The sequence below is a fragment of the Podarcis cretensis genome, assembly GCF_951804945.1.
Source record: "Podarcis cretensis genome assembly, chromosome: Z".
NCBI lineage: Eukaryota > Metazoa > Chordata > Lepidosauria > Squamata > Lacertidae > Podarcis > Podarcis cretensis.
Window position 1 is genome coordinate 349,401 of NC_137184.1, and position 24,108 is coordinate 373,508.

Consider the following 24,108-nt stretch of genomic DNA (forward strand, 5'->3'; position numbering starts at 1 on the left):
TTGGGTTAAAGAATCAAACCTTCTCCCTTCTGGACCACCAACAGCACCTGAAATTCAGCAGATGGTGCACCGGATGAGCAATTGCAAATGTGCCAAAATTAATTACTTAAAAGTCTCTAGGGCTGATCGTGGCAAAAACCTTTTGCACTTGTGTAGCTCCTGAGAATGCGTGCAGCTGAACAGGCTTCAATTATAGGCTAAAAAATGAGCACAGACGGGAAGAGGCAGAAGGAATAACAAAACGACACAAACCACGTGTACAAGGAGTGTAACTAGGATGGGCCGCTGCCCCTGGCACTTCTGTAACTTGTGTGAAAAGACAGGGGAGGGGGTAACCTAAGGAGTATTGACCCAGACCCTCGGAAGCTGGCCATGACCTGTAATGAACATGACTTCCCAGAGTTAAGATGAGCAGGATGGGGGGGGGGGGCAGTCAGTCAGAAGAGGAAGAAAGAGACTTGTCTTTTTCTCAGCTAGTCGAAGGCAATGGGCTTAAAAAAACAAAACAGCTCTGAGGTTTAATTACTGTGTATAATAAATCTTCTTGAAAATACAACCACTGCTTGCTGATTACCTAAGACGGCTGCCCGCCAGTTCCTGACTCTACCTGTTAAAGCAACTGGACTCCATAGCCAAAGGATGGCCACCCTGCCTACGGGCAGTAGCAGCCAATGGTGAGGTTGGTGAGTTTAAGGAAGGATGAAAACATGTCCCTGTTATATACACCCAGAAAGTATTAAGGGAGATCAATGATACCAATAGCTGGGTGGGACAACACGCAGTGACACACACTGCTTAAGGACTTCCTTACATAGCACTCCTGCTAAGCCTAACTGAGCTCAACTCCACAAGAGTCCCATTATCTTGTCCCCAAATTACATCCACATTTCCCAGCCAAAAGCACCTATAATTGGATTGCAGATGGAAATTAACTCGCTGGGGGAAATGATCCTACAGCAACAAATGGCATTAGACCCCCCCCCTTGGCCTGGGAGGGAGGCCTCTGCACCCTATATTAACCAGTCCTGCATTTATTATGTAAACCAGAGTGGTATCTGTAATCCTGATAATTGCTGTTGTATTGGAACTTGGGTGTATTTGCTTTCCTTTCCTGAATCAATGCTGTTCTAGGTTTGCTCCCCCGCCCCCTCAGTTGTCACCAATGCCATTTATCTTTTAGAAGTGTGGTACCATCTATTGAGGGACGTGGGTGGTGCTGTGGGTTAAACCACAGAGCCTAGGGCTTGCTGATCAGAAGGCCGGGGGTTTGAATCCCTGCAACGGGGTGAGCTCCCGTTGCTTGGTCCCTGCTCCTGCCAACCTAGCAGTTCGAAAGCACGTCAGAGTGCAAGTAGATCAATAGGTACTGCTCCAGCAGGAAGGTAAACGGTGTTTTCCTTGTGCCGCTCTGGTTGGCCAGAAGCGGCTTAATCATGCTGGCCACGTGACCCAAAGCTGTACGCCGGCTCCCTTGGCCAGTAAAGCGAGATGAGTGCCGCAACCCCAGAGTCATCCACGACTGGACCTAATGGTCAAGCCTTGAAATAAAATTATTTGTTAGCATAACTTTTGTGAAAATTATTTATATGCTTACTTATTTACAAGACTTCAGTTATCCCCAGGGTAAAAAATAAGGGGGGGGGGCACATTATCTACCTGGCCCGGGCCTCTGCCTGGCTCAGTACTCAAGGCAACACACTGCAACTGCTGCCCCTATCGTGCCCGGCTGCCCAGCCCCACACCATAATCCCGCCGCGGGAGCCGATGCATGGGGAGGCAGCAGTGCAAGGGGGGGCAGCCTTTCCTAAAAAGGGTCAACAACTTGGGGGTCCCCCCTGAAAAAAGGTCGACAACTCTGAGAAAGGGGGGAGGGGGCCGCCAGATATCCTTAAGAAGGCCCTGCCAAAGGGCTTTGCGTCCCCTTTTGCGGTGGGAGCGGAGGGAGGGAGGAATGGATATGACTCTCGCTTTAAGCCCCGAGGGCAGCTAAGAAGCTGTTTCATGTGGTTGCTCTTTGCTTCCTTCCATGTTTCGGACCCTCGGCTTCCTTCCTCCCTTTTCTGCCATCTTCGCCTCCATGAAAACCTTGACTCCACTTTGGGATTTTAGGACAAGACCTGCCAAGGAAAATAAATAACTTATTTATGTATGCTACAACAGCGGCAAGAGGATGGAAGAATGAGGAAACGCCGACGAAAGAACAGTGGCAACAAAAATTGATGGATCATGCAGAACTGGCTCAACTGACACACAAACTGTGAGACAAGGACAACTGCGCCTTCAAAGAACGGGAACTTTTTACAAATTACTTAAAATACAACAAAATGAATTGGACTCTTTGGCAGGTTTTGAATAAACATACAGAAATTTATCGACTGTTAACATAGTAAGATAATATATAGAATTGTACAACTTTACAGTATGCAGAGAATAATATGTGGTGAGAAATCAGAGAGATGAGCTGAGGGAAGTCTGGGGGGGGGGGAATAATGAATACGACATATTTTGATATTTTGTCATGTTGAAATTGAAAGGGGGGCTGAGGGAAGTCTGGGTTTGATGGGAGGAAATAATGAATATGGCATGTTTTGATATTTTGTCATGTTGAAATTGTTAATAAAAAAACATTTCTTTAAAATAAGGGAAACCTTGGCTCCTCTTTTAAGCAATCAGTGAAAACAAAGCGGAACGAAGGACCACCGAGGCCCCGCGCGGGATTTCAAACGAGAGAGAGAGAGAGAGAGGCCTTTTTATTTGGGGGTTGGGGTGTGTGGTTTAAACGTGACGAAGGAAGGAGAACTTTTAAGCCCTTTTTTCCCTCAGCGCTGAGAGGAAGGAAGGAAGGAAGGCGAGCGCAGAGGCGCCTCCGCCTCCCTCAGGTTTTTGGCGGGAAAGGGGCGGGGCCTCGCGCGTGACGCAGCAGCAGCAGAAGCCCCGCCTCCTCCTCCCTCCCTCCGAGGCCGCTTCCGCTTCCGCCGCCGCTGCCTGAGGGGAAACCGAAGCAGCAGCCCGAGCAAGATGGCGTCGCTCTCCCGTCTTGCAGGCCTCGCCGGCCGGCGCTGCCGGGGGATTCAGCTTCCACAACTGCGCCGGTCAGTGGCGGCCCCGGGGGCGGGGGGGGGGAGAAGGAGGGGGCAGGGCCGGGGGGGGGGAGAGCGGCGGCGGCGGCGGCGGCGTCTCGGGCGGCGGAGGGGAGCCGGGCGGGCGGGCGGGCGGTGACTCAGGAGGCTCCGAGGCCTAGCGAGAGAAAGGCGACTCTTCTGAAGCAGCAACAGCCACGGTAATACGTAGCGCAGCAACAACAATGGTAATGAGTGCCGCGCGCGCCGGCGCTGCCCTCGGTTTCCCCGCGGAGCTTCCTTCGCGGCCTTCGGGTTCGCCTCAGCGCAAAAGCCGCCGCCTTGGGTTCCGCGGATGCCGCGGTCTTTCCGGGGGGCGGGGGGAGGCGGAGGAGGAGCCCCCCCCCATGGACGTGGCTGAGCGAGCGAGACCCCCAAGGGCCGCCCATGGGGTGAGGGGACAGGCGGGGGGGGACTTTGCCCTGGGGGGGGTCTCAGAGAGAAGAAGGAAGGGCTGTCGCTTCGTCACTCTCAACCTCATGGGAAGCTTAAACCTGAGAGTTTCTTATCCACGCGTGGATTTCTTTCCTCCTCAATAACTAGACAGCTGACGGAGGGTGGAAATAGCGCTCAGGTTCTTTGCTGGGGGGGGGACGGGCGGGGAGACGGGAATGATGATGATAAGAATAATTATTATTATTTATATCCTGCCCTCCCCTGCCAAAACTGGGCTCAGAGCGGCTAACATCAAATGAATGACACATTAACATAAAATTAGACAATCAGTTAAAATACATCCTAAACTCAGATCATGATCAGAATAAAATCCAATCAGATGCCAACCCACAGATTAGGGTTGGGGACCTTAAATGCTCACAAGGCCCAACTGTTGGTGCTGAACTTATTGGGAGGCCACTTCCATGCAAGTTCTTATGAAAGGGGATGGGGAGTCAGAGTGAACCACAACCAGAGGCCAGGCGGAGCAGCTCCGTCTTGCAGGCCCTGCAGAAAGATGTCAAATCCACCTTCTTATCATGCTGGGCAGCTCATGCAGCGGTTCTCCACCTGTGGGTCCCCAGATGTTGTTGGACTACAACTCCCATCATCCCTGAGCTCTGGCCTTGCTAGCTAGGAGTGATGAGAGTTGTAGTTCAACAACATCTGGGGACCTACCAGTTGAGAAAGGCAGGCTTATTATTTTTTTTATAAATAATATTTATTAAAATTTTAAAGGTTACAAAAAGAAAGAGTAAAAACACCATATCAAACAAGAACAAAACAACGCATCACAATAAGAAAGAAGAAGAAAAAACACACAGCTAATCTTCCCATAACTTGTCTTTCATTTGCTTGTTTCCTTGACCTCGCACCTCCCTTTTTTGTATTCTAGTTCAGTTAACTATTTCAGCAAATCCTTTCCATCTTTTCCACTTTCTGTTCTGTAATTTATCTTAATATAATGTAACTTTACTTTCCCTCCTTTCACCAATTAACAGTCTATTTTTTCCTAAACCCTTATAACATTTCTGCTAAAACCACATAACTTCATTCCAACATCCTTCTAACATTCATTAATTTTACAATGTTTCTGTAGATAGTCTTTAAATTTCTTCCAATCTTCCTCCACCGAGAGAAAGGCAGGCCTAGAGCCTGGTGCTGACAATCCCACGTTTGCCCAGTTGCAGGTTTGATCCCTGCATGGGACGGCTTCGTATTCCTGCCTTGCAGGGAGCTGGACTAGGGCTAGGTGATCCTTCGGGTCCCTTCCAACACTGCGGTGCTATGAATCCCATGTTTGCCAAATCGTATCTCCTCCCATAGGAGCAAACGGTTGCTAGTTCCCCCACCCCCAATTATAAGGGGGGAGGGTAGAAGAGAATTGCAGGGGTGGGAGGAGCGTGAGGGTTGTTGATTTGGCTCCAAACTGCTTGTGTGTGCACTTGTCACCACCAAGGGAAAACACACTTGCCTGCTCCCCAGTAGGGCAGGTGGAGCACGCAAAAGCGATCCAGTGTTGTAGCCGACAGGTAGTCCAGCCCTTGGGCAGGCTTACTTAGAAGGTAAGTAAGGTTTGATTTCATTCTAGCAGGATCTGCTTATTATCTTCAATTTCTAAGAATAAAAATTTTAAATGCATGACAAACGTCCAGGGTGTGTGTGTCCTATAATGAACTATTCAGGGGGCCAGATTCAGGGAGCGATGGGGGTAGGTTGTTACTTTCCTGACGGGGCTGTCTTTCTTTCATTAAATCGGGAGGAGTGGGGTATTGGTGGGCTTGGTGCTTGCATTGGTTCGTTTTGCTGCATTCACTTCTTTCTCATCCTCTGGCAATTAGCATAGCCAGGATCTCCTTACAACATTTATGGAGAAGACTTTTTAATTTTTAGCACCAGTGCCTCGTTTTCATGATTACCTCCTGTTGTAGGAATTCTCACCTTGAAGCGGAGGGGACCAAGAAGGGCCTGCGTCTTCCCACAGCCCGCAAGACTGGCACCACCATTGCTGGGGTGGTCTTTAAGGTGAGGCCCCAATGCTTGTTGCAGTAAAAGCAGCTCTTTCAGTGCCTGTCCTATGCATGTCAGAAGCAAGTCCCACTAAGCTTAGTGACACTTGCTTCCAGGAAAGTGGGTATAGGATTGCCATCTCCCTTTCTTTCTCTAGGATGGGGTAGTACTTGGAGCAGATACAAGAGCCACTGAAGGGATGGTTGTTGCTGACAAGAACTGTTCAAAAATACACTATATATCTCCAAACATTTAGTAAGTATATATATTACTAACCTTTCTCTAGGCCTGCTCATGACCACAGATTTTCTGGAAGTGGAAAGTTGCAAAGTATTTGTTTCTAATGGAGGGAACCAGGGAAAAGTAGGAAGAAAAAACATGGGTATTTAATTGTTGATGTTTCACAAAGGGATTTCTCTGTCCTCTCCCGAAAATGACCAGCTGCTTTACTGGACTAAGGCTGCCTAGTTAGCTCTTGATTCCTATAGAGTGGCAAATGTATTCTGGGGTGGGGGTGGGGCGGCTGCCAACCAAGTGTGGCCATGGCTTCTGGATAATTGTTCAGAATCTGCTTGTTTACTAAATGAAATAAATATGTTTGCAGTTGTTGCGGTGCTGGAACGGCTGCAGACACAGAAATGACAACTCAGTTGATCTCTTCCAACATGGAGCTCCACTCGCTCTCAACTGGACGGCTTCCAAGGGTGGTCACAGCCAACCGGATGCTCAAGCAGATGCTCTTCAGGTAAGTGGCTTGTGGACTGAGCAGTGCTGTTGCCACTGTTCGCCTCCTCCCCTTTCTCTCTTCATTCAGTTAAGCAGTATACAGGCACAGGTAGTTGGGAAAGTTCAGCAGTCGAGTGGCATGTTCTAAAATATGTGTGTGTTTAAACAATTTTACAAGCAGAAGCACTTGCATTTCGGGGTGGTAACAAAAATAGCAGTAAGAAAGAGCCACAAGTAAGGCTGCTTTGGGCCCCGGGGAGAAATTCCTTTAGCTCATCGGAAAGTTCTCTGGGGAGCAAGCGGAAAGGGAACCGCGCTTCAGTCCCAGGACGCTGCCCTTGGCTCTCCTGCGCAGCCAGAGATCTTGCTCACAAATCTCCTAGCTGGAAATCTCATTTTGGTTGCTAGGTGGCGCCACTGAGTCGAAAAAGAGATGGGAGACTGGTTAATTTTGAATGCTGATGACAAACACAGAAATTGGGAGGACATATTTTAGAGCATGCCACTTCTGCACAAAGGCTTGGACTTGCCAGCAATGAGCTGCTGACCATGGGAAAGAGAGTGTGACCCCCATCACATGGTGGGAGAGAGGAGGGTGGGTGGACGGACTGGTGGGAGGGAGGCAGGATTATGCAAAAACAAGATCTCCAGAGCACAGTCTCTTCCAAGGCTGCCAGGGGAGGGGATGAATTGGAAAGGACCCCTCACTGCAAAAAAAAAAAAAAAAAAAAAAAGAGAGAGAGAGAGAGAGAGAGAGAGAACAAACCAGAAGCTGCAGTGTGCCTCATTGCATGGCCACTTCCTCTACACCACATTTGCATGTAGGTTTTGTGCGGCATCTTGGTGCCCTGTGTGGGGGGAGGGAGTTGGGAGGACTACCCCCTCACCCCAGCTGTTCAGCCTTACTTCCTCCTGCCCTTTGCTTCCATGCCCTTCCTGTCCAAAGCTTTCACCCTGCTAGCCTCCAGAGCAGGCTGGCTGGAGCCACTGGCACACCCTACCGAGGGGGGAGGGAGAGGCAGAGGATGTGCCCCTTTGCTGTGAGGGTGGCTGCTTGCTGGGTGTGGGTGGCTGGCTTGTGTGAGGGATGCCTCGTATACAGTGGCCTAGCAGAGCGGGCAGGCAGGAAGCAGCCCTTTACTGCAAAGTAAAGCCTTTTACACTGCGGAGTAAAGGGCTGCTTCCTGCCTGCTGAATCTGCAAGGCCAGAGAGATGCGGCTCTGTGAGCCTGCCTCCCCCCACCAACTCCATGTGTTCTACATCTCTCTGGCTGGGACTCTCTGTCCTGCAAGCCAGAGACTTTGGGCAATGCGCAGCTGACAGGTGGGCAGACAGGCAGCACTTCCTCCCCACCCCTCTCTCTTTGGGAAAGCTTCAAGTCAGTGGTGAAGGCTGCCGGGTGCACGGCCACCATGTTTCCTCTTTGCTCAACTTCTGTTTGTGCAGCATAAGCTGGGCGGGGGGTGGAGTGCAGGTGTTGGGGCAGCTGCTTTTTACTCTCTTGGAAGCCCATCTGTTTCATGAGAGGAGTCTTTGACGTTTCAACACTCTTAAGCAACCCCCTTGTTTTCCTGTTCCCTTTTATGGGTTTAAATAGTTTCTGCTAGGAAGGGTGAGGGCAGAGAGAGAAAACTCTGCACAGAACTGCATGGCTTGCACTGCCCCTGCCCCTGCTTTTGCAAGTTGGCTGTGGTTGTGCTCTTTTGGTGCTGCGCTGCTTGCAGATCCCCTGGCTCACGCGGGCACACAATCTTTTTCCCCCCCCCAATGAAAAGGCACCTAGGCATTCTTGTAGTGCCTGGAATGCAGGTTTAGGATGTCATTAGGCTCCTAGCTTTTATATCCCAGTTTCTAGCACTTTTTGGAATGCATTTCTGGTGTTCACACATTCATGTCTTCCAGGTATCAAGGTTACATTGGCGCAGCCCTGGTTCTGGGTGGGGTGGATGTCACTGGAGCCCATCTTTACAGCATCTATCCTCATGGATCTACTGACAAATTGCCTTATGTCACAATGGGTGAGTCTTTCCCTGTTACAATTTACCGTATTTTTGGTCCCATAGGACGCTCCGTCCCATAGGACGCACCTAGTTTTTTTGGGGGGGGAATAAAGGAAATCCCCCCCCCCCATTATTTCCCCCCCAAAACCAGGTCGGGGAAACAGAACCAGGTCGAGGAACAGCGGGATGGCGGCGCTGCGCCTCCCTGCTGTCTCCCGAGCTTGTGGGGCTGGCCGATGTCTGCCCGGCGTGAGGGGCGCTCTGCTTCAGGGCGCGCTGGGTGGCAGGCTGCTATCCGCAGTGTGGGGAGCCCTGCGGGGAACTCCTGCAGGGCTCCCCATGCTGCGGATGTCTGTCCGGCACGAGGGGCGCTTTGCTTCAGGGCGCCCCTTGCACCGGGAGGCAGGCTGCTATCCGCAGCCTAGACAGCCCTGCGGGAACTCCCGCAGGGCTGCCCAGGCTGCGGCTGTCTTCCTGAAGCCTGGAGAGCGAGAGGGGTTGGTGTGCACCGACCCCTCTCGTTCCCCAAGCTTCAGCGAAAGCCTGCATTTGCCCCATAGGATGCACCCAGATTTCCCCTTCATTTTTGGAGGGGAAAAAGTGCGTCCTATAGGGCGAAAAATACGGTAGGTAACTGCACTGCCCACTAGTGGAAATCTGTCGTAATTAGTTTTTCTTTCCTCATCTTTACTCTTGTGTGTGTGATTCTGAAATGTTGTTAGCGTTGTAGAAAGTGAAAGTAAAACAGGGATTTCATACTTTGTGTGATCATATCTCTTGATGCCTAATAATAATACTTTATATCATTGGCAAATTTTAAATGGCTGGGTGGGGAGATGGGAAATACATGGTGAATGGCAAGTGTTTTGCTAAATCAAATCCCAAGGCAGTGGTTCTTCTTCAGAACATTAAAGCAAACACACACAAAGTTTCTGAAATGCCATCAGAACCTCTAGAGAAATTACACTGTAACGATGATTTCAGATTTCTTAAAGCAGCCCTGTAGCTTATAAAGGGGTTGTCAGCAGCAAAAATAATGTTAGCTGACTGAAAATACAGGTGTGTAGCACTTGTCAGTGGAGAGTGAGAGAGCTTCTAATATAATGTTTTGCTCTTGAAATGGATGCAGTACTTAATAGGCAAATGCTACTATGGATGTTTGGTGGAGTTTGTCCACATAGATTCAGTTCATTCTGACCCCAATTTCACTTTGCTCTAATGCTTTGCCGCCTGTATGCACAAAAAAACCCACACCTCTGTGTTTACTAGGGTCAAACATTTTTCTTAAATTACTTGAAGAAATGATGTGTGTGTGTGTGTGTGCGTGTGCGTGTGCACACACACACACATACACACAAAACCATAGAAGCATCTCTTTTACAGATAGCCCTAGTTAGATTATGGAAGAGGCATCCTTAAAAATTACTGCATCTGTATGGTTTATTTTGATGTTCTTTCATGCCAGTGTTAGGGAAAATTGGAGTCCTGGGCATAGAGAAGCAGAGTTGTACAAAATGCTTAGAAGAACAGAGTGTGGCTTTTTTACACCAATAGATGGTGCCATGGTACCCTACAAAGTAGTAAATTATTTATTCTGTGCATGAAATCTATTTTTGAAAGAATGCTATTATAGGATTTATGATGTAATATTCTATTCAGACCCTTATATGAATTAACATAAAATATGAAATTGGATTAATATTTATAAATGTGCCCTGAAACTTATAAATTATTAAACTGCTGAACAATAAATTACCTTGCTGCATTTGTATAGTGAATGATTAGTGACCCAAAACTGCAGGATTCATGTCTGCCTTGCACCAGGAATCCTTTGACTCTGTTTTGTTTGAAGCTGTAGAGCATGGCTATCCTATGAATATTGTTCACTGAACCCAGGGAAAGAAATCTGACTGGTAAGGACTGCTGTCATTAAATGGGAATAGGCTTCTAAGCCTATGAAGCCTGGCAGTATTAATCTGTCTGTTTTATCTACCACGCTGCTATTCCTCTAAAAAGAGAAGAAGAAGAAGGAGGCTGCAATTCCAGTGTGTTTAAAAGCAAACCACACTGAACTCCACAGCACTTGTTTCCAAGTAAACGTGCTTATTAAGGTTGGGCTATTGCATACCTGATGGTGCTTCATTACAGGGTTCATTGTGCAGATCTCTGGTCTGGTAAATATCATACAGTATGGGCAACTTCAGTCCACTGTTTAAATAATTTGTCCAAATGTAGGGGCCATGTTTTAAATGTGATACTGCAGACTGAGAGTCTGAAGAATGAATTTCTTGCTCCAGTGTGCAGCATACCTAAGGCTTAGGGATTACAATCTTGAAATGATCATAAAACCAGACATCAAAATTCATGCCCTCAAGCTCTGTTATTGGGATGGATATCTGGCACAGACATGAATGTCTTGCAGTGACTCTACATTGACACAACCCAGTTTTGGCCTCTTCTGGGAAGAAAGGAGTGCATCCTTTTGATGGGCAGATGTGATGCAATATGAACACAGTTTGTGTTTTTAGTACTCCTGTGAAGGCTGACTGATCTCTTATGTGCCAAAATATTAGCATGATTTTTAAACTCAACATTTTGACAAGCTCCACACTTTAGGTTGGTGGCAGAGAATACATATTTAAGCCAGAAGGACTTAGCTATCACAGCAGAATAGTAAATACTCAGACCTGCTCATATTGGATCAGATGTTAGGCACACACAAGGCAGCAGTATTACTATTCCATGATTCCTCCATGTATCTACAAACTGAATGCTAATTTCCTCATACCTTTCTCTTGTTGTTTTAAGCAATATTTTACATGTGTGTGCGCGTAAGGCCTCTGTATTGTTGCTCAAAACAGGCAAAGAATAGAAATCCAGCATTTTGTGCCTAAATAAGAGACCAGTGTCGTTCCTTAGAAGGAGTTTAAAACATACTCAGTGCTTACTCAGGAGTGAAAACATCAAATTAAAGTGTTTATGCTGACAAAGGACAAATGCGGATTTCAGCAAACGATGCAAGATTGTCTGATTGCTGGCTTGTCTAGAAAAGCTTCTGGCCATGGCTATATAATGAAATGCATGCATACAATTAAAGGGCTTGAAGTCTGTACTTCAGACTTGGAAAGCAGCAAGATGCATTCTGGTGGTCTCTTGTGGCTGAGGCTGATCTCTTGGCACCAGTATTGTTTCATATTCATAAATCAGCTCTTCATGCATTGGCAATGTCTGTCTGCAGCACAGGCAATGCCACCAAGAGACCAGGCCTCTCAGCCAGGAACCAGAGTGAAAAATGATGCCGATCGATGGGTCTGTGGAGAGCACTGGATATCTACCTAGGAGGAACAGCAAATTGAATAACAATGAACGTTTGTGAATAAGTGCGCTGTCAGGGACTGTTGACACTGATGGATTAGAGAAATCTAAATGTTACTCTCTTCACAGTGCATTTGTTTGCCAGTGTGGCAGGCAGAGGCAGCAGCAAACAGGTTCTTGAGTGCTGGAAGATGCAGAAGGCTATTTAGTAAAAGAAAGCACCCTTCGCTGAATGTTTGGCGTTCAAAAGGCTGCTAGCTGCAGTGTGCAAATGGACAAGTCCAATATCAGTTAAATATGGGACAGCAAGGTCATTTTAAAACACAAGAAGTATCTCTAGGTCATCAGATGTATGAAGAGGAATGCTGTGACTCTAATGTAACTGTAAAGAGAACATAATTCAGATATTATTATTATTATTATTATTATTATTATTATTATTTATATATCGCCCTATACCCGGAGATCTCAGGGCTGTTCGCAGAAAAGATTCCCTATCTTGATATTCTTCTGGGTCTAATAAAAAAATCACTTTTGAGATTGGTGTAGAACTTATTTCTAGGCTGTTTTTAATTTAAATGCAGGCAGCACTGAGAAACTTACGTGCCCTGATCAGTTTATTTTAAAATATTTTTAAAACCACCCTTTCTCAGTTAAGATATCCAGATGATGTGCAGAATAAGACCAAAAGTGGCCATATAACCACAAAAGCCCCACATATAAAATACAGCCTAAACAACTTTACAAGGCAGCAAAATATAATAGAGGGACGACACACGCAAAGCAGCTTGAGCAAGCAGGAAAGTTTTGAATTGGCACCGTGAAAGATGACGTTGTCAGTGCCTATGCAATTCTGTGGGGATGTTCCACAATTGAAATGCCCTGACAAGAGGCATGTTCCTTCTTGCAGCATGTTCAATAAGAGCCTGGCCCACAGCAGGTTGTAAGGTGGTTGTAGGCTGGTGTAGGGGCAGGTGCTGCGTCAGGCAATTTAAGAGCATGTTCTTGCAGACTGCCTTGTGACCAGCGTTATGCAGTTCTCTTCAGTGTTGGGGGGGCGCATGGCATCCAGAGAGTTCCGTGCAGCTCCTGTCCCCAGATGCAGGCCTGTTGACTGGGCTTCTGGCGTTGAAGAGAATGAGCTACAGTGGTGCCTCGCAAGACGAAATTAATCCGTTCCGCGAGTCTCTTCGTCTTGCGGTTTTTTCGTCTTGCGAAGCACGGCTCTTAGCGGCTATTAACGGCTTAGCGGCTATTAACGGCTTAGCGGCTTTAAGAAAAAGGAAACGAACTCGCAAGACGTTTCGTCTTGCGAAGCAAGCCCATAGGGAAATTCGTCTTGCGAAGCACCTCAAAAAACGGAAAACTCTTTCGTCTAGCGAGTTTTTCGTCTTGCGGGGCACCACTGTAATTGATGAAGCTGCCTTGAGTATTTTGTGGTGCTTTGGGAAAGCGAGGGTGGTCTGTTACCCAGGCTTGTCACCCAGTGTTCTGGTTTAGCACCTCTCACTTCATTAACCCTTTTGTGTTGTTTATGCCAAGCTATATGCCATGATAGCCATTGTTTAAAATGCCAGCTCTGTGTCTTGGTCACACACCAGCATGATCAAGAAATGGGAAACCAGGGTGAAGCTGTGCAGAAAGAGGCTGCCTCCCCTAGTTGAGAACATCGTTCCCGGACAGAGCACCTCCTCTGCTCCAGGGAGAGAGCTGACCGAGTGCTTGGGGTGAGAGATAGGATGTGCCCCCCCCCCCCGGCAATATCCAGTCTCTGAATCCATTAAGGCTCTTCTTGGAAAGTCAAAAATGAGAGCGCTGCAGCTGCAAAGATGGGGATCAGAATCTGCCCCTACCACAGATGTTTGGGTAACGGGCTGGTGGTAACTTCGGGTCTGTGTATATATCTTCACAGTATGTTCTCTATTCACACCCTACTCATCCCCTGCCTTCCAAAATGTTGGGAATTTTGCTGGCGTGTGAATGCAAAATGGGCTGTTTCAGAACGAAGGCCTAGATATAAATTAAATAAAAAATAGATTGTTGTGAAATATTTCTTCTGCCACATTACAGCTCTTGTCTTGCCTGTTAAAACTCCAGAGCGAGGCTCTTCCAGACACCTTGCCTGCCTCTTATTCCACCTGATTCTGCTTATTCCCGTTGTGGGGAGCTTGGCAATAAGGCTTGCCTCACAAACTGCATCCAGAGCAGCCCGACAGGACTTCACTTTGACCTCCTTGTGGTTCAGCACAGTTCTTCTTGTTTGCTATTTTTGGCAGCTGGCATATTTTGTGCACGTTGCTCTCCTCTCCTGTTAGTCACTTGCAAAGAATTCCTTTTTGCTTCCCATTCCTACCTTTTTGAAAATGGAGCTGTGCGTGGGCTCCGAGGCAAAAACGAATAGCCGTTGCCTGGAGTATGAGAAGATGCTTTGTGCACCCCGCTGTTTATAAATGTGATGTATTTGGTACTGTAACGGTAATGATCCTCAACCACAGCAATATTCCATAACAGGAGGAGTCTTTGTCACATTCGCTGGAATTACCATGTTCATTGATTTGTGTCTGTAAATCTGCCTCTACCCTTTAAATTTGATCTATAATTGGACCTCCTTAAATGGTTCAGATAAGATAGTCTGTATTTTCTCAGCAATGTCACTGTCAGCTTCTCCCTTTTCATTATACATTCAGCAGACTTGATAAAATCAGCAGGACGCCTCATTTGAAACTCTTTAATCGCTGCCTTTTTCTTTACTAAACCATTGAGGTGGTCAAGCGATGTACACAAATCATTTTAAATGGAAAATATGGCTTTCTGGGTGACCCAGCTAAACAGATAGTGGTATGCAAAACAAGTTAAAAAGTAATAAATGCCAAAAAATCTCCTAATTGGCATAAAAAATTGTCACTAACTTTATTCAATCTCCAAAAGCAGAGCATCCTGAAATATTGTCTGGGCTGCACTGAAACATGATGATGATGATGTCTATGCAGGGAAGATTCACATTCTCTTCTGAACAAAGCTTATTTAAGATTGCTAAATAGTTCATAGCCGCTCTTTGCGTGGACTTGTAATGCCTGGAGCTCACATTGGAAAGGGGGTTCTTCTGTTAGTATTTTTGTAGGACAGCTCTTGAAATCGCCAAATGTGTGTGTTTAAACCTTTGTGTGTGATTCATGTTTGCCACTCTGGTCTGCTCTGCCTTACTGTTTGTTAGTGCAAACTAGAAACAATCCAAAACACAATAAAATAAAACACAATTGAACTGGGGTAGATGAGACTGTACGGCCACCCGGATTCCTCCTACCTTTCTGTGCATGTGCTAAACCAACTCACTGAAATAATCTGTTCCTTTCAGCTGATCCAAATGATTTTAAAGCCCTAGTCTGCCTCTTCTTAGAGCTTCTGGCTTGGTCATATATGGCTCAGTATATATATTTCTAGAAAATATCTCAGCTGTTCTAGAAATGTTGCCCCAATCTATATATATATATATATAAAAACTCCAGGATTTAGAGAGGTGCTTCTGCTGCTTCTAAAGCCTTGGTCATATACCCAGTAGGATTTTTTTACTTGCCTTGAACAGCAGGACCACCCACCACCCTCTCTGCCATACCACACCACTATTCACTTTTGATATTGAGAATATTTTCAAAAGCATTTGGGAAGGGGGCTTGGGTTCAAGAAATAAAAGCTGAACTTGCTCCCACTAAACCCTGGAACGGCTTCCGTTGGGAGCTTGTTGGGAGTTATCAACCTGCTTTTTCCCTTTGCCTTTCTTCAGAGTAAGGCTCCATTTGTTACTGAGCTAGGACAAGAGATGCTGCTCTAAGTAGCAAAACAAATGTATAGGAATGTAAATCAGTATTTGTAAAGTTCTTGTCTCGCTGTCGCCTTTTCTGTTCTGTCATTTGAAAACCACAATGGTGTATTGGATGCAATGAAAAAATTAAAACGAAAACTTCTTGCTCTTTTCAGGTTCAGGTTCATTGGCAGCCATGGCAGTTTTTGAGGACAAATTCAAGCCTGACATGGAGGTAAACACCCTCTTCGCCTCCTGCGCTCCCACTGTTTTATTTGTATAATTGTGATAGTAGCATAGTGCGATTTGTAGGATGGGGGGGTCCTTTGAATGATCCTTAATGGTTGGTTTTCAGTTACAGCAATGCCACAACAGTCTGAAGAGTCACTTTGTTGTCTTCTGTGGGGGTTATCCAAAGCATTGTTTCTGTGCTAATAAATATGCACAAAACTTGAGTTAGACACAAAACTGTAAAATGTGTGTACCTATGGAGAAATCCGTGCAAGTCTGACACCTGTCCCTTGTGGATGGAATTGCAGGAATTCTGTAGGATGTGTTAAACACATACCTGATGTTTCCTCAAATGCTGGTGTTTCCAGATATTTTGTGCCTGACTCTTTAAGCTATGAGGCCAAAAGTGGAAGGTATGGGTGATTATTGGGTCTGTGCATGTTCTTCACAAAGCCACATTCTGTGCCCTTGAGGGGTTTTTTAAGTGGAGATGGGCATTGAAGTTACTTTTTGTGGCTTAGTGGTTCTCTACTCCCAGCTTGTCAAGGGTGAAATCCTCACTACCATATTTGTGTGTTGAAACAGCAGAATGGCTAAAAATGGGAGCAGAAATAGTAAGTTTCTAGTTGCTTAAAGGCCAGCCTGATTTAACCAATTGTCATGCACACAATCAAGCGGCATTTTTAATTGGCTGCTGAATTGAGCATAAACAGGAATCCATTAATTTTGGTTGGCCATGGTAGCTGGTGCTGCTGCCTCTGAGTATCTGAAAATAATGTACTTTGCTTTCTGAGTCCTTTGAAGGAAGCCCAGTGCAGAGTAATGGAAGAGCCCCTACCTGCCCCTTGCCAGAGGTGTTCGCTCTTGGAGGTTCTATTTATCCTCACAGAGAAGAGCAAAATGTGACTCAGCACTCAGCTGAAGCTGACAGCTTGTCTTGGGAAAGCAGTCACCTTCAGCCCAACATTTTTACTTGATGGGTGATTGTCTTAATGAGTTGGATCTTAACTGCTGCTATCCTGGTAATATCACTACTTAACTCACAGTGAACATCTCCTAGATAGGCCAGGCTCCTGTGTCACCCTTGCACACAAGACTCAGATTAGCAGGCCAGTGCCAACCCAGCAATTCTGAGCTTTTATTCTTGATTGAGAATGGAGAAGACCAATACTTTGTGTGCCTGTGGTGTCACTTGTCAAGGTGCAGAAGCATTACAAAAGAGGGGCTGCCCCATTTGTCCCAGGGTCTTCACACCTGACTGTACTGCCTTGGCAGTCTTTTTGTTTGTTTATGATTTTACTGGTTTATTAATTTCCATACCACTCTTCATCCAAAGATCATCACCATTACTATATTAATGCTTTGGACAGAGCAGCTTGCTCTGTCCTCTGACTAGAAGAAAGAAGCAAGTTTCCATTTTGAAACAGCTTATAACCACATTTTGGGGTTTATATGGAAGAATTGGAGTGAGGATCCCCTCCACTCTTGCCCCATTCCTTCTCCTTCATCTTCCAGCCACTCCTCTCCCTAGTTGGAAAAAAAATGTTTTATTGGCTAATCTGGTTTTATGGGAGGGAGAGAATTGTATCCTGCTCTGACTACTATAGATAGCGTGGACTACCCAGAGCATGTGGATTTGGATGGCAAAAAGACTAGAATTCTGTTTGTGTATGTGCTGTTTTTAACTATGAAGGGAAGCTCTATCTTGGCCAGAATGAAGTACCCCTTTTAGATGGGTGTTCTCTAGCACAAATTCTTGGAAGGTTTAGTAGCATAACAGGTTGCATGAAGACAGCTCCTCTGTGAAAAGACTGAACAATATTTGGTAAATCTCTGTACCACTCCAGTGTGCTAATGTTGAATTGGTCAACTGCTGATGCACATGCAGTGAAAAGAACTTTAAAAATCTTGGTGCCATGGTCATTAAAATGTGTAGAAAATTAATATTTTTCCTGTCAAGATTAATGCAGCTCCTTTGTTTGCTAATTGTCAGAATATATTGATAGAGCTTTCAAAGGGCGGCCAGCGGTCTTCTTCAAGACCATCACATCGCACAGAAAAGATTCAAAGGCAAACAGTCCTGCACCCTCTGGTATCAACTTGCAAATTAGCATCTGGAATCTAATTAAACAAGCTTAATGAAATCAGCAGCTGAATACTGCAGGAAAAGACAATCAGCCCCCACCCCCTCTGATATATATTCTGTACTACTGAAGCCGTTCACCAAAAGCATCGTGTGAGCACAGTTAAAGAAATTAGCATTTATTTGAAGACAAGGAACTGTTTTTTTTCATTCTGTTACGCTTTTGGCATGCGCCAGCGTCCCCAGAGAGCCGTGCCACAACACATAGTGCACAATATTTATAAATCTGACAGGCAATAATAGCAACTTGAAAAATTTCTTTTGCTGGAATTTCAAGTTGAGAGCTGCCAAAAGCTGAGAGGATCAAACCTGCTCTGGCAGCTGCTGTGCCCTACAGTGAGAATAGCAGACTTTGAAGATGTTCGACTTAAAAAAAACCAGGACTGCAGGCTTAGCCAATTTTTGCAGGTTTCTCCAGCCCTGGCTCTCTGCCGTTTGAAGATGAGTTGTTGAAGCTTCTACCACTGCCTCAGGCATCCTCACACCAGCAGGGCTTGTCCCCCCCCCCCCCCGCACCTCCGACCGCGTCTTGAGTTTTAGGTAGCAAGTGGCTTTGTTGGTGCCAAGTGTGACAGCCCTTCCTTAGGCTGCAGCACAGAGTCTGTCTGTCGAGCCTTCTCAGGATAGATCAGTGGTGGGATGCTGGCCTCCAGAGGGGCTGTTACGGATTTCCAAGGATGGCAACTGCTTTAGGCCTAAAGCTCAGTCATGTTGTTGATGCTTCAGACAGGAGGTTGAGCCCCTGGCCACTGTAGGGCAAGCACAGTTGTTCACATGTGCACCTAAACTTGCCTGAAATAAGAATGGGAGAGTGGTATAGCTATTGATGGCTTGGGTTGAATTCTTGGAGCAGGGTTATACTGTTTGCATTCTGTAGCATCTTCCAGAAGGGGAAATTCCTAGGCCCCTAGGGACTTTTCCCCCTCTACCCTTGTGCAAGACTAACATCTAAACATTTAATGCTTATTCATTTTAACTGAGATTAAATGTAGGTTGGGCAACCTTGGGGAGAGGCTGTGTGAGGGAATATGCTGCTTCCTCTTGCTTCCAGGAGATATGGTGGCATTTTTATATGGGTAGCTCTTCTTCCAATCTCCAGTAATCTTGAAGCTGTTCATATCCTTAGCAATCATATGAACCTTACATGACAGAAAAGGCTTTCTTTCTTTCTTTCTTTCTTTCTTTCTTTCTTTCTTTCTTTCTTTCTGTGGTTAAATATTGCCATACTTTTTAGAGGCTTGGAGACAAACGGACCAGAATTAATCTTGGCCCAGATGAACCATGCTGATTTGTTTCTCATTTCTGCCTGGAAACACCCCTGAGTTTGCAGGACTGGTGCATGGTATGCAGGACTTGTGGAAGGAGACAAGGGCACATTCTTGAATGCTGGTAGGTTTGCTGGGCATCTTGCTAACAGGGCAACAGAGCTGGACTACAGCTGATGAGGACTGAAGGGGAGGAGGAGTGTGAGGAGACAGGAAGGTAAGGGAAAGTCAGCTCAGAAGAGGTGGAATTGCCTGCTGGGCTGCAGTCCTTCCTTACAGTCACATTTACTCACCGTTTAGCAGTTTGAAGTTTTTCCCCTCCCGCAGCCTTGACCTGACTTTAGAAATAGTTTCTCTAGCAGTTTGCTGTTCCCATTGTGGCAGTTTGGTCTGTCGTGTTGGGGTGGGAGAAGCATTGTGCTGTCCGATTTCATTGGTCCAGCATGCTGACATATTATTTATGTTGTTGTTAGGATTGGCCCTTCTCTGAAGAAGGTCTTGCATTCCATTCTATGGCTAGTGGTGTATTATCAGATACTTTGCACTTCCTAACAATTGTTCACAGTGGTACCTCTGGCTGCGAATGTGATCCGTTCCGGAGGCCCGTTCGCAACCTGAAAAGAACGCAACCCGTGTCTGTACAGGTGTGGGTTGCGATTTGCCACTTCTGCGCATGCGCACGACGTCATTTTGCGCATATGCACGAGCGGTGAAACCTGGAAGTAACCCTTTCTGGTACTTCCGGGTCGCCGTGGGACGCAACCTGAAAACGCGCAACCTGAAGCAAACGTAGCATGAGGCATGGCTGTATGTGAAAAAGGGCTCTGGAGATGCAGCTTCTGGAACTTGAGAGCCTCTGTATCGCTGCACTTAAGGGCCGTGCACTATGTATATTAGAGACAGTCATGCAAAGCACAAGTGAGCCCCCAGTGAAAAACAGCAAGTGCTGTCCCACGCCTTTTTCAGCCGTGGGGGCTAAAAGAAAGCATCATTCAGAACGCCACATTCAGCCCCACATGTTGGATTTGAACATTGGAAGCCTGGCAAGTGGCCTCTGCAGCCCAGCCCAGCCAGCCATCTGAAATCTGTTTTTGTTTGCAGATGTGAGGCATTTGGCCTGAAAGCTGTTAAGCTGTAGCCACTCCCCAGAAGCTTGTTCCCATCATGCAAGCACCATGACAAATGCATTGTCTGCAGTTCTCTTCACATTCCCACTGCAGCGGAATGTGAAACCCCTCTGCTTTAATAGGACGAGGGTGGCTGGTGGGTTCTGTGTGCAGATCTCACACGCACTGCAAGGTCTGTGGAAAGACACAGTCCAGCCTCCTGCCTCCCAGAGCGTTTTGAAACCACAGCTCTAGAGTGCAAGGGTGGACTGGCCAATGGACTGCTTTTCTGGACTTAAACGGTGGAAGATTCAGGATCTGTAGTTCAGGATGGATGTGAAAGAACAGGGCTCAGGTGGGGAGGTTGTGGAGAGTGAAGGAAATGACGGACATAATTATTTGCGGCTGGGCGCCTGATTAATGGCTGACAGCAATGCTGATAGTTGGGAGTTTTTGTTTGTTTTTTGACAATCGCCGAAACTTAAAACTTGATCAGGTGCTGGCGCCTCATCAGTCTCATTTAGGCTTCCTGTGTGAGTGACTGACACTCTGGAGCGGTGACACGCTGCATATGAATGCTGGCTTCATTAGTGGGGCTGATCAAAATGCCCGTGTCCCTGCCACAGGGCTCAGGTGTGGGTGTCTTCTGGCTAATCCCCCCAGTTGACACTTGGTGTTTTAATGACTCCATAGGAAGGTGGCCGCGTGCTGGGGGGGGGGGGGTTGCCAGCAGACGGCGGAGATCAAGGGAGACAGCCTGCATTAAGCGGCAGAGCTGCTGCCTGAGCAACCTGCATCCCCACTGGCAGCACACACAGCTTATGCAGAATGCGTTTCAAAACGGGGGCCCTTTGCGGGGGGGGGGAGGGGGAGCGCCCACCCCTTTGTGTATCTCTGGTGTTTGGTGCTTGCACTTTGCCTTGCCGGCCGCAGCCTCTCTGCCTTTTTCTCTGGGGCAGGAATTGTGAAGATTCATGCAAGGATGCTGGTATTTCTCCAAACTTCATCTCCCCATTTCCCTCTCTTAAATACAAACGTAATTGGGGGTGCTAATTTGGATTTTCCTTCACCGGTGGAACTTTCTACCTGGCATGAATTTTTCTACCTGGCATGCACAAAAAAATAATCCTGTGGAACTAATTATAGAAAAAACTCTTTTTTATTTTTTATTTAACGGGGGGGGGGGGATTTTCCAGTGATTGAGTACCTTGAGCTGTTTCATCAGTGTTCTCCCATAAGGAAATAATACATAAACTGTGGAATAAAACGTCACACTATTATGAGTGTTCCATCTGCAGAAGTATTTCAGCTAGGCAGATGAAATGATTCCCCTTTTCTCCCCCCATGTAGGGTTCCAGGGGGTCCCCCCCCCAATTTCAGGGCCCACACAAGGGGAAGGGGGGAGAGGAAAGCCCCTTTGCAACAGCTGAAGTGCTTGCATAGGACTTCCCCACGGGGTTTCTAAAGTGAATCCCACCCAAAGTTACCTTAAGGGTCTGATTTCTGTTAACACTGGCAGGCCTGCAGTTCCTTGCTAGTTTTCTTTAGTACTGTGTATAATTTGAAAATGTATGCTGAACTGTAGCACCTTTAAGCTGAGAGGTGCAGCAGCAACAGCCCGCTGAACTTCGTGGAAACGAAGTTAGTGCCTATTATATGAGCAGGTCTGCTCACAGTGGACTGTTGAAATCTGGTGATCGCTTTCACTCGTCGCAGAGTAGGTATGCCAGACAGGTAATTATTTTTGATGCATTTCTTAGGAGCCAAGTATTCAAACAAAAGTTGTATTACTGTTGTTTCTCGAACTGAATGAAATGGTGAGATTTTCCTGGAAAAAATCCCCCCCCCCCCATAATACAAGACTGGTTTGGTGCTTCTGCAGCAAGCAAGAGTTCTTAATACAAAATACATTTTGTATGCAAAGAGCCAAGAAATACTAAGTGGAGGAGGGGGTAGGGGTAGGGAAATATTTGTTGTGAACTTTGGAGAGAGGTTTTATTGGAATTCCCAGAATACTTTAATGATGTGGTTGTGGACTCTTCCCCTGCCTCTAAGATTGATTTTTTTCCCTGTTGACAGTAAAACATGAACAAATACACCTTAATACCCAACAGAGGGTTGCTGTTATAACACCGTTCACAATTCTGCAAGCTGCCTTTTCTTTTTCTTTTTGGTTCTCTGTCCATTTCCACCTTTCTGCTGTCACACAGATCCAGCTCCTCACTGCAGTTGTGAGAGGATGGATTAAGAAGATTTATAAAATCAAGGCTTTTTTCTCACAGCATTTGCTTGCTTGGATTTTGCTTCCAATCAGATCTTGGTTCCGTTTGCTACAATTTGTATCAGTAACAAATTAAATATGCCTGTGCATTTGTGTTTATCTTGTAGTAAATGAAAGCCCCTTGAAAATTCAGGTGGAGGCTGGCTCTGTGAGGTTTTATCCAGCAGAATGGCAGTGGCTGCTCATATAAGAATGAAATAAGAGGAGCCAGCCTTACTGAATGGTAGTTCTAGAATCATACATTTCTGCCTTGGCAGGTAATTCAACATAAATTGTTAATGTAAATTCAGGTTAGTGGAGAAGATATTTTTTACTAAAAAAGATAAACTGCTGATTAATTCAGTATAGAACTCAATTACAAATTGAAAGGGCCACTGCGGGACTGCAGAACCCTAAAGAGAACAGATGTTGAATTGATACTCCAGCATATTTCACACTGGTATGAAATATTAACATGGTTTATTATACTTGTGATGTAGATATGAGAAAGGGGAGGCCTGGCTTGCGTGTGTTTGTACTAGTGTGTTGTGAAAATAGCAAAGGTTCAGCCAGCTGTAATTAAAGGCTTTAAGAAATGGCTGATTCAGGGAGGATCTGAAGAACAAAGCCCAGTAAGTTTGTTTACAATTTGTTTTTAGATGTTTACAATGTGCAGAAGACAAATCATACAGCACAACATTTTTGCTAAATGCCCCAAAGGCAAGGACTCTTATATTGAACCTTGGCCTGCTTCAGATCGAGTTTTGTAACACGGGGTGAAAGAATGCTACTTTTGACCTGTGTGTCTTGTGATTCCATTTGGAGATTCAGCCTCTTTTTTCCACTTTATTGTTATGTCAGAAAAGGTGGGTTTGCATGGTGTGTGGCGTGGCTGAAGTAGTAATGTTTCCTTGCTTCTCTGAAATGCTCCTACCTGCAGTAACCCGTTGCAGAGCGCCTGTGTTCTTGTAAAATGTGGTTAACAGAACGGCCTGAAGGTTTGCTGTGCCAGAATGTGAGCCAAGGATAAGCTGCAGCAGCAGCACACACGTTGATGGTCAAGGCCAGCATTACTGCCAGGAAGTCTCATCCATGCATGCAGAGTTTACTGTTGTGCAAAGCACACTTCAAATATCAGCACCCATACAAGGAGTGAATTCTCGTGATGAAACAAACTCTTGTTTATTTATTGTTGCCAAAGCTTGTGTGTCTATGCTGTCTGTCATAGCTATACAGTGGTGCCCCGCAAGACAAACGCCTCGCAAGACAAAAAACCCGCTAGACGAAAGGGTTTTCCGTTTTGGAGGCGCTTTGCAAAACGAATTTCCCTATGGGCTTGCTTCGCAAGACGAAATGTCTTGCGAGTTTTTCCGACTTTCCCCCCTCCCCCCCCTTTTTCTAAGCCGCTTATCCGCTAAAAGCCGCTAATAGCGCTAATCCGCTAAGCCGTCAATGGGCTTGCTTCGCAAGACGAAAAAACCGCTAGACGAAGAGAATCGCGGAATGGATTCTTTTCGTCTTGCGAGGCACCACTGTATAGGTATCCTAGACAACACGCCCCCCCACTCCCAGATGTTTAAATTCTCAAACAAGAGTGGAGGACCCATGACCTCATAATTTCTCTTGCATTGAGATCTGGAAGATTACAGTGTGGTTACACCACCTGTTTGATTTCCTGCCTCATTGAAGCAAACATTC

General features: G+C 46.1%; 1 protein-coding gene across 1 annotated transcript in view; it reads left to right on the forward strand.

Moving 5' to 3' along the window:
• The first annotated feature begins 3,003 nt into the window (after positions 1-3,003).
• The window catches only part of PSMB7 (proteasome 20S subunit beta 7), a 30,842-nt gene continuing 9,737 nt past the window's right edge, over positions 3,004-24,108 (forward strand). Inside the window, 7 exon segments of the mRNA XM_079962252.1 lie at positions 3,004-3,033; positions 3,035-3,091; positions 5,484-5,579; positions 5,722-5,819; positions 6,169-6,309; positions 8,194-8,309; positions 15,582-15,640. Coding sequence (XP_079818378.1) covers positions 3,019-3,033; positions 3,035-3,091; positions 5,484-5,579; positions 5,722-5,819; positions 6,169-6,309; positions 8,194-8,309; positions 15,582-15,640 — 582 coding nt within the window. The 5' untranslated portion in view covers positions 3,004-3,018.